The following is a 10,352-nucleotide window of genomic DNA, read 5'->3' on the forward strand; positions in this document are numbered from 1 at the left end:
ACAATAGCTCGCTCTATACAAAAGACGATATCACGAGATTCAGATGTTTAGGAACATAAATCAACCTGAGTAGATGCCATACGTTTAATTTTTTATTTGAAGTCGCACATCAAATGTTTCATTCTCAGTGGATAGTATACGTTCTCATGATTATGACGCATTCCTTAGCTCTTCTATTTCAAAGATATTCTTTTACCCAACAATCAATATTGATTGAAACAGAAACACCCAACACACATCACAAATTTGAATAGCTTTATTCTAGTACAATTCCGTACAGTTAGATACAGAGCATTTATAAGCAATGTCAGTAAATACACCTTGTCTTTACACACGACGATTCGTGGCCACAGTCATTAATGATTAATCTGTGAAGTCTTCTCTTCTTTGAATTCACGCGCTGTCCAATGCAGGCGAATTAACGTCACGACACCTTTGCGCAACTTGCGCACATCTCAACGGGCCCAGTTACCGCCACACATTGGGTCCAGAATTAGTGGGCACAGAAATGGCCAGCACAATGCACGCACATTACAAGTTCTGTGTATAAATACGATTTGGAAATTAATCTGCAAAGAAAATAGCAAACAATACTTAAAATATAACATTCTAAATTTGTTTAGAATATTGGAATCAAAATTAAAGTAAAGGGCCCATATTATGAGAAGCACTGAATCACAAACTTACTTTTCATAACCAAGAAGAGAATTCTTATCATCCGGGTAACTCGATGACGTGAGAATGTGACACCCCATGCAGGAGCATCTTCTTGAAAAAGTCGTCAATCATCTTCCATTCCTTCTCTGCAGCAACTGAATCAGAAGCATCCGACTGTGGAAACTGTGGGAAGAAATACAAAGTTTTGTCTGTTTGTTCCAAGAAATACACTCTACCAACTGCTTTCTTTTTATCGTTTCTAATTAATCAATTAATTGTGAATTGATGAAGTTTATGGCAGAGTTAAGGCTTCAGTGTTAGACTGGGGGTCCGTTTAAGCGTGTTATTCAATGTCCCTAAGAGTTTGGTGAGTACTTACAAGAACGAGGACACAGGAGAAGTCCGAATTCAGAGAGTGGTTAGTGGGTTCTGTGTGGTCAAGTACCAACATTTCCAACTTCTTGGCGCAGTCCACCTGCAAGTAGTGCATTTGACTTTATTACAATTCCTTTAAAACTTTTTTTTTTCATTCTTTTACGATAATGACAATGTCGGGAGTATGTCGGAAACGTTTTGTATGACGGTCTCCGTTACCTTCATGACTCTTATTCCATTTTCCCAGCAGTGTGCTTTTATAAGAGTTTGTTCGATGTTGATTGTGACATCAGCGCCCTCTGGTGGCTGTGGTAGAATGCACAGCATCACTGCATCTGGATCCCTGTCAATATTACAAATACGTATATATTCTACTATCTAAAACACAATAAAAAACAAGGTTGTTCAACACTGAATTCCCCCACTTTTATTTCAAAAGTTAAATCTTTACAAAATCCATGTCTTCAGCGGGAGCGCACTTGATGAAAAAAAACCCACATTACCTTTCCAGAATGGCGGCACACTTATGGACTCCATTAAGAACCCTTTCTTGCTGGGCCGCGTTCCTCAGGATTTTTAGCACGCCTGGGCAGGCCTTTACACAGCTTCTACAAAATCAAGACACATTTGTATCAAATCATCTCATCGGTTCATTTTGATTCAAATCATTTACAAATTCCGTGAAAATATGCATACTGTATGTTTAATAGCATATAATATGTAACACCGTTTTGTCGCTCCGTCACATATTTTACTAATGCAGATTATTCAGTAATCAGTCAATCTTATTGGAAAATTAGCATGATCTTTGTTTGTTAGCTACCAATCAAAATGAGTTTATTAAAAAGGAAGTTAAATTAATATTTGTAAACACCTCTTACACTGAGTAAAATGGTGTTAAATCAGGTCAAGTTCAGAAACGGATTTTTCTAAACAACTCCATACCATCCTGTTTACAATCGACTTGGTCTCATTGCACGTACATGTAATATGTACTTTAATTAAAGAATTTAAGCATTCAAAATGGACCTTTTGCTTGGTGTTTAACCATCTGCTCTATATGTCATTCAGTAACCGTGATCTTACAATGTATACATATTAATCAGGGACCTAAATGTTATAGTTTACATTCCAAAGATGTTCAACAACTCGACTCCATAAAAGGAGATATCTACATATGTACTGGCAGATCACAAAGTTTGGCTATCATTTCTAAAATTAGTAACGTCATGACAAGATTAGCGATCGTGAACACGCAAATCGATCTCCGTAGGGAAGACTGGCAGCGGGCCCACGTCATACACACAATGAAATTTCTATTACCATTCAACATAAACACCGTTTAGTTTAGCAACGCTATATTTAGAATACGCATTCCTAGAAAACAAAAAGCGTAGTTCCGTGTTGTAAAACTCCAGTGCCCTTCGCTGTATAGTATCAAAATATTTCATGTCAAATCATTTTCCTGTATCTATTCGGCAGCTTATATTAGTTAATAACCCATTGTCATTGATGATGCAACACAAGTTACTGTTGCGATACACAACGGACTGGTCTTCAGAAATGTGGATATTGCAAAATTACATCATGCACATAGTTGTCATTACTAAGATCCTTTACAACAGAACAAAAACTTGCATATGCTACTGTGTCTTGATTGCACTGATGTCATTAAAGTAATATCAATTAAACAATTACGCAATTAATTCAATTAGATCTACTTACTCCTCGCTGCATTGCTCTATTAAATCTTTCTGATCTGTTAGTGTCATATCGTCTTCTGTTGCAAATTTCCACTGAATTAAAATTATATTCTCCAAAAGTTAGCTAAAAAATTCACGCCTGTTTTCAAACACGTCTTTGCAATGTGGACTCCTTCTCAGGTATGTATGGTGTCGTAATCGCAATGAGTCATGTGGTTATCCCCTGACTTGAAAACGAGAGATTTGATTGGTCGAGCCTTTAGAATGTTCCCCAATTCTGAACTGACGATCCAGATTTTGCCTCCGAGGACGTTTAAAATCAAGAACAGTTACATAAGCAAAAACGAGGCTTTTTTAAAACTCGTTTATAGACTGAAATTTTGTTCATAGCTATATTTTTCTCCGGTCGCAGAGCGAGCTAGGTTCTAAAGTTTATGAAGTATTCAGCTAATTTTAGAATATGGACGGAACATTACTAACGTTCTATTAATAGATTTCTATAGATATATATACAGGGTGTTTTCCTCTGTCAAAGTCACATGCCTTGGGTTGATTTGTTGGGACGTACGAAATTTTTCACTTGTGACCGCATAAGATTGTGTAAAGCACACTACACACAGTGGTAAGACGTAGCCCTAGTCTACTGACCATACACACATATAGATCCTGTTAACAGTCACCATTACATTGTAGTATGTCTCCGTTCATTGTAATCTCTAAACCAGCATCATTATACCCTCCTTCCTTTTCATTCTTATCGATGAATTGTATTTCTTCTGACTTTCAATGTGATCAGATTTGGGGGGGGGGGGGGGGGGGGGGGGGGGTCGCAAAGCAGTTCGGTCATCTCACAAAAGTTCAACATGAAAAATTAAAGGCATGTCATGGTCAGCAAACATCTGTGATTGTTGATCGATGCAATATAATCGGATTCATAATTAGTGACCCATTCTGATCACTTTGATTTATAATATATCTCAACCAGGTCTCAAGACCATGAATTGAAAATAGACTTAAGTCAAAATTTTGATGATTAATCTAGCAAATTTTTTTTATTTTAAACTGCTGGTTTATAAAATGAATATTAAATTATTGCAAACATATGTTGAAAATTTTATTTGTTTATGAAGACTTTTTCAAAAGTTATTTGGATTCGAAATTAAACTTCGGTCTATTCTCAGCTTATACTTGGGGCCTGGCTCATATCTTAAGATTTATCCAGCGCAGAGGTTTAAAAAATCTTGTGGTAAAAAAAAAAATCAAATACAAAAATATACTGAAAATTTTATTTGTTTATGAAAAATATTTCAAAAGTTAGCTGGATTTGAAATTTAGACTTTTAAAAGTCTATTCTCAGTTTATGATCTTGAGGCCTGGTCTCATTGATTTCAGAGACTTTGTCTGTCTACACCAATTACCGGCAATTGCATCGCTTGGGTTCAAATTTACTAATTCAACCCAAGCGATATATCTTTGCCTGTGCTACAAATGTGAATTTGAGGATCTCGCATAATATGAACCTAAATGTTGTTTGATTAGGGCATGCCATGGGCACGATATTTGACCTGAAATTTTTCAAACTTTATTATACATTTTTAATGCTTACAATAAATAACTAGATTATTTCCAATGGTCAGCAAAAGAGTGTCAGTTGTGGAGTTACAAAAGGGTTACTTGGTGTCACAGCAGGTGTGACACGATAAAGATCCTTCCCTGCTCAAGGCCGTAAGCGCCGAGCATAGGTCTAAACTATGCAGACCTTCATAGGCAATGGTAACGTCTCCATATGAGCCAAAAAAATCACGATGCATGTGCAATCAATTAACAAGTTAATTCTGAACACATTTAACATTTAAATTTTTGCTGACCATTAGAAATACCTTAGTTAAGCATTGTAAAATATAAAAATTAGTATAAATAAAATTTGAAAATTTTCAATCCAAATCTTGTCCATGCCCCTTATGATATATTTAAGATATTATGAGTTCTCGGTATTTTCATGTCCATTAAGCCTTTACATCATTGTTAAAACAAGCAATTTCATCGCTTAAAAAATCCTTGCATGTTGTTATATATATATTTTAAAACGGAAAAACATTTTTCATATTTTCTCCTTGCCAAGTTTTTGTGCTAAATGACCCATCCAGAAGTAATTACGTTCTAGTACCATGAGACATTGACCTTTGGCTTAAAACGCATCTAATTAAATAGTAATTGAGAGAATAAATAATGTCTTCCTACGTGATCTACATGTAGTGACACTGACCTAAATATCACTTGGGTTCCTCATCAAGTCATGAAGATTCCTCCCGCAGTTTCACTTCTAAAGATCAAATATTATTCAAATATCAGAAAACCATTTTATTTTTTAACGTTTCTCAATTACCTTGACCTTTTCACCTGCAAAACAAAAGAAGTCCTCCCTAAATGATGTAGACTACTTTATATCGCATCATGTGACCCACTGACTTTCACTTTTTGACATATGGTCAATAGGAGTCATCCTTAAGTCATAGTCTTTTAAATGCTTAAACAGCATATGAATTAGTTTGGAAACAATTTTTTTAAAACATGACCTACCTGGGATCTTGACCCTTTTCATCCTAAAAAAAAAACAATGAGCAGGAAGTCAGATCCCAAAACAAGAGGCCCACGGGTCACATGCTCACCTGAGTCACCTTGGCTCATATTCAAAGATTTTTTCTATATATTCGCATGTAAAACTTTGATACCTATTAGGCCCCAACCTAGTCCTGGGGGTTATGATTTTTACAAAATTGAATCTGCACTATGTCATGAAGCTTTCATGTAAACTTTTCTGAGAAGATTTTCCCTATATATTTGTATGTAAAAATTTTATCCCCTACTGTGAACCAATCTTACACTCAGGGACCATGATTTTTACAATCTTTAATCTGCACTTTATCAGGAAGCTTTTGTACAACTGTAAACGTCTTTAGCACAATGGTTCTTAAGGAGAAAATTTTTAAAGATTTTTTCTATTTATTAGTTATGTGAAAATTTGACTCCCTATTGCGACACTATCATAACCCCAGGGGTCATGAATTTAACAACCATGAATCTGCACCATGTCAGAATCTTTCATGTAAATCTTAGCTTTTCTGGCTGAGTGGTTAAGATTTTTCCTTATATATTTGTATGTAAAACTTCGATACCCTATCGTCACCTCATCCTACCCCCGGGAGACATGATTTTAACAAACTTGAATCTGCACTATGTCAGAAAGCTTTCATGTAAATTTCCACTTTCCTGGCCCAGTAGTTTTTAAAAAGATTTTCCCTACATTTGTAATGTATGCAAAACTTTGATCCCCTATTGTGGCCCCATCCTACCCCCGGGGGCCATCATTTTTACAAACTTGAATCTGCGCTATGTCAGGAAGCTTTCATGTAAATTTCAGCTCTTCTGGCCCAGTGGTTCTTGAGAAGAGTTTTAAATGACCCCACCCTATTTTTGTGATTATCTCCCCCTTTGAAGGGGGCATGGCCCTTCATTTGAACAAACTGGAAAGACCTTCCCCCAAGGATGCTTTTGGCCAAGTTTGGTTTAAATTGGCCCAGTGGTTCTGGAGAATAAGTCGAAAATGTCAAAAGTTTACAGACAGACGGATAGACAACAGGCGATCAGAAAAGCTTTCAGCTCAGGTGAGCTAAAAAGAAACCTCAAAGAAAAAGAACAGTACTGATGATTTATTTAGATCTGAACATCGATGAAAGTGAATCAAATGATGATTTACACTCTATATCACAATACACTCCATGTCGTGTAATTTTTTTGTAATATTTTCTTCCCTCTACATCATCAACACTTCACAACTTCCGGGTCTTTTCTACACTTTCTCTGTCTCTTCTCACTCCATTTTGTCATATTTTTTTTCATGCTTTTTCCAATATGCATTTCATATGAACACATTGAAACAATGTAAAGTTAATATGGGAATGGTTTAAGTCCATTATATATGAAGTTCCATCCACAAAGTTGTACTGGGGGTCATATATATTGCAGTAGAAAGCAGCTCAGTCGGAGAGGAACACTAGGCTCTGCTGGGGAATCCCCCTCCACCATTCCTTCTACTACAAGATTTGGAAGAACAGTCACTTCATGGCAGGAAACACAATGTAAATGGAAAACATAATAATGGAACCATTCCCGGCCAGCTCTCAGGAACCGATTTCTGTACATACAAGTCTGTAGACTTCTGCAAAGGAAACAAAAGCAAATATTCAATACATGTTGAATACATCAGGAATACCGACATAACACCGTCATTTCAAAATTTGTATCCATAGTATAAAACAACTCCAGTCTCATCAAATGCCTGTATTCATATGGGTACTTGTTAATTTTGCGTATTCATACGGGTACTCGTTAATTTCCTGTATTCATACGAGTACTCGTTAATTTCACGTATTCATACAGGTACTCGTTAATTTCCTGTATTCATACGAGTACTCATTAATTTCCTGTATTCATACGAGTACTCGTTAATTTCGCGCATTCATACGAGTACTCGTTAATTTCCATTCACTAAATGCGTGTATTCATACGAGTACTCGTTAATTTCGCGTATTCATACGAGTACTCGTTAATTTCCTGTATTCATACGAGTACTCGTTTATTTCCTGTATTCATACGAGTACTCGTTAATTTCCTGTATTCATATGAGTACTCGTTAATTTCCTGTATTCATACGAGTACTCGTTAATTTCCATTCACTTACTTTCATGTTGCATGTCCGTTGGGTTGCGGTCATCAGGGAAATCAGGCCGGAATCTGGATGATCAGATTGTGAGGGTGCTTACGACATCCATTCAAGAACTTCCTCTCCAACTGAGACCTCCCCTCTTTTGCAACCTGCCAATTATAAATTGTAACCTTATTTTCCATATTTTCTTTCAAAGTCTCACTTTTTATTTTTATCATCATTAGGCCTACAGTCAATGGCTATTAATGAACTTAAAACCTTGTATTTTGGCATTTGATGTAAAATTCAAACTTCTCTCTATACTTTGTTGCATTGCATCACTCAATCATTGCATCACTTAATCATCACTCAATCATTGCATCATGTGTTTGTGACAAGGACATACCTGAACAATCACACAACTAAGATCGCTGTCATCTTTGTGTTTCTTTTGAGAGTTCACCGGGATCAATAACAGCTGTTTCAACTTGTTCTCACTATCGACCTACAAAGATTTACATATAAGTACATAAGTATCAAAATATAATATGCTGTCAAAACTCAGATATGATTCTTACTAATGAAATAATATAACTTGTATTACTTTCTATTTTTAAATAGATGCATTGGCAGCACCCCTGTTTAAGATATATACTCCCCCGCTGTACCTTAACAAGTGGAATCCTGTGTTCCCGGCAGTGTGCCTCAATCAACACATGCTTCATGTGAACCAAATCATCAGTCCCATTCTCCACCGGCATAACACACAGCAATACCCCCTCTGGTGCCCTGAAAGTAGTCCACAGACAGTCAGTCATTTAGCACACAATACTACATCAAACAAAGCAAAATCCATCATATTCCACAAGTCCTCTTTAAAACTTTCACACACACACACCTCCTCCCGAACCCAAGGGAAGCAAGCATTCATCACACATATATTATATTGTACAGAGTAGCATACCCTCAATAAAGTTGAACTTCTCAAACATCAATATCTCGAATACCATGGATATGTCGAGGTCCCAACTACCATTTTCTTTATGTACTTTCACCTCAATATCTCGAACCTTTGGATATCTTGGCTCCATTGAGTTCGAAATAACGAGGTTGTACTGTATCTTTGCATTCTTATTATGGATTGGTCTGAAAAGTCCTCTCTCCCTCGTCATCTCAACCCAAAACCATCTACTCTCTTGAGGTTCTCTTCATTCACCATGCACGGTATCTGGCATTCCATTCACACCGTATTGTGGGACACTTAATTCTCTCTGAAGCCTCACAAACAGATATAGATCTGTCATACTTACATCTGTAGCTCCCTAGCACTCGTTTGCAGCCCTGCTGTCACCCTTCCTTTGTCGGCTGCCTGTAGCATCATATCTTTAAAAGTCTTGTCCATATCAATACTACAAATAACAAAAGGAAGTCTCTGATTTTGGCTCAAACATCATTAAGCATTTAAGGAATTCCATTTTCAATTTCAGTATATGCCTGAAAATTATGTTTTCCTGGTTGGGATTTTTTTTTATTTTTTTTTTTTTTTTATTGCAATTTATTTAAGCTTGTGTATTTATAAATAAATTTTCTTGATTCTTCTTGGCCAATGATCCGATTACCCCCCCCCCCCCCCCCCCCCCCCCCCCCCCCCCCCTTCACTAGCCTCGTGATCTCAGGCAGACAGTCAGTCTACCCCCACCCCAACATATCCCCCCCTCCCCCAACCACCATTTTTTTAAATCCAAAAATACAGAATTTACTAGATGCGTTCCAGCCTTCCAATGATTAAGACAATATGCATGACATGCATCCTACCCTCTTCTACAACAGGTAGAAAAATCAAGCCGGTAACTAACTTTGAGTGAGATCGATTTTCAATATCAAAAGTTTACCTTTTGTCTTCAGTTGTGTGGTTTTCAGCAAGAGTCATAATATCCGACGTAATGGCAAACTTTTTGCAGGGATTTTTTGGTAAATGTCCACAAGACCGGCCGGTAGGCATTAGGCGTATACTTCCTCACAGCAACGTGTGTCTTATGTCAGCAAATTCCTTCTTGGTGCACCTTCGCCTTAAGGGGGAGGAGTTAACACGTTTCTTTGCTGTTTGATTAGACGATCAGTAAGTTTAAAGGTCAAATGTGTCATGATCCTGACGACCGATGATGTCATGGTAAACACGTGTAAACAAATTACACGTGTATTCGCTGTTTAATTACACGGATCGGTATCGATTGTCGTTATGCACCCCAAATCATTCATGAAAATCAATCTTATTTTACATACCCCGGCTGCAATATTGCACCATCACCGGAAGTTACTTCGATTGGAACCTTCTGGCCTGGGAATTCCCGAAAGGTGTATTTCGTCATGTCCCACATTCATGAAGTTCACGGGGATTGGCAAAGTACGGGGACACCATGCATAAATTTTTTTTTTAGGCACACTGGATTAATTAAAGTTAATGACAATTATATACACTTCGGCAATCACTGAAAACTGAATATTACTGACTGCACACTTGATCAAACGATGAATAAAAAGTAATATAAGCAACTCCAGTGGCGGATCTAGAGGGGGTACGGGGGTTGCAAACACCCCCCCCCCCCCACTTGGATTCGCTAAGAGAGAGAGAGAGAGAGAGAGAGAGAGAGAGAGAGAGAGAGAGAGAGAGAGAGAGAGAGAGAGAGAGAGAGATTATAGAGTTATTAAAATCCTAGGCGATAGAAATTGTTTATACAATTTCCCAACGGCACTTGTTTCTGTAAATGACTTATGATCTCTGTATACTAATAATTACTATACAGAGGTCATAAGTCATTTACAGAAACAAGTGCCTGAAAATTGTGCGTCAACATTTCTATCAGGTGATGATAATTCAAATTATCTTTTATATAGTTTGTATCTGTAATATT

General features: G+C 37.1%; 2 protein-coding genes across 5 annotated transcripts; both read right to left on the reverse strand.

Annotated features, from left to right (window-relative positions):
• Positions 1-240: 240 nt before the first annotated feature.
• LOC125670819 (growth arrest and DNA damage-inducible protein GADD45 beta-like) lies at positions 241-3,192 on the reverse strand. 3 transcript variants are annotated; one of them, XM_048906206.2, is made up of 6 exons: positions 2,758-3,192; positions 1,536-1,640; positions 1,252-1,375; positions 1,037-1,132; positions 688-840; positions 241-569 (listed from the first exon to the last, which is right to left on the reverse strand). In XM_048906206.2, exons 1-5 carry the CDS (start codon positions 2,802-2,804, stop codon positions 715-717), a joined length of 498 nt encoding a protein of 165 aa, XP_048762163.1. In that variant the 5' UTR covers positions 2,805-3,192; the 3' UTR covers positions 241-569; positions 688-714. The 3 variants fall into 3 exon arrangements, with proteins under 3 accessions (XP_048762163.1, XP_048762164.1, XP_056019878.1); XM_048906207.2 differs by having other exon boundaries at positions 1,729-2,928; XM_056163903.1 differs by having other exon boundaries at positions 241-840; positions 2,758-2,937.
• Positions 3,193-6,430: 3,238 nt separating this feature from the next.
• LOC125670818 (40S ribosomal protein S12-like) lies at positions 6,431-9,961 on the reverse strand. 2 transcript variants are annotated; one of them, XM_048906205.2, is made up of 6 exons: positions 9,333-9,961; positions 8,751-8,849; positions 8,109-8,229; positions 7,847-7,945; positions 7,477-7,610; positions 6,431-6,954 (listed from the first exon to the last, which is right to left on the reverse strand). In XM_048906205.2, the coding sequence occupies exons 1-5, from the start codon at positions 9,440-9,442 to the stop codon at positions 7,518-7,520; spliced, it is 522 nt and encodes a 173-aa protein (XP_048762162.1). In that variant the 5' UTR covers positions 9,443-9,961; the 3' UTR covers positions 6,431-6,954; positions 7,477-7,517. The 2 variants fall into 2 exon arrangements, with proteins under 2 accessions (XP_048762162.1, XP_056019882.1); XM_056163907.1 differs by having other exon boundaries at positions 6,431-7,610; positions 9,333-9,854.
• Between the last annotated feature and the right edge of the window lie 391 nt (positions 9,962-10,352).

Source organism: Ostrea edulis, chromosome 4 (genome assembly GCF_947568905.1).
Source record: "Ostrea edulis chromosome 4, xbOstEdul1.1, whole genome shotgun sequence".
NCBI classification, from domain to species: domain Eukaryota; kingdom Metazoa; phylum Mollusca; class Bivalvia; order Ostreida; family Ostreidae; genus Ostrea; species Ostrea edulis.

Excerpts from the sequence above, each read along its gene's own strand:
- LOC125670819 (XM_048906206.2), bottom strand. The coding sequence starts at position 2,804 with ATGACACTAACAGATCAGAAAGATTTAATAGAGCAATGCAGCGAGGA. Across the intron at positions 1,641-2,757 it reads ATAGAGCAATGCAGCGAGGA|AAGCTGTGTAAAGGCCTGCC; the intron begins GTAAGTAGATCT and ends TTGATTTTGTAG. Across the intron at positions 1,133-1,251 it reads ATGGAATAAGAGTCATGAAG|GTGGACTGCGCCAAGAAGTT; the intron begins GTAACGGAGACC and ends CACTACTTGCAG.
- LOC125670818 (XM_048906205.2), bottom strand. The coding sequence starts at position 9,442 with ATGCCTACCGGCCGGTCTTGTGGACATTTACCAAAAAATCCCTGCAAA. Across the intron at positions 8,230-8,750 it reads AGTGCTAGGGAGCTACAGAT|GGCACCAGAGGGGGTATTGC; the intron begins GTAAGTATGACA and ends GACTACTTTCAG. Across the intron at positions 7,946-8,108 it reads ACAGGATTCCACTTGTTAAG|GTCGATAGTGAGAACAAGTT; the intron begins GTACAGCGGGGG and ends AAATCTTTGTAG.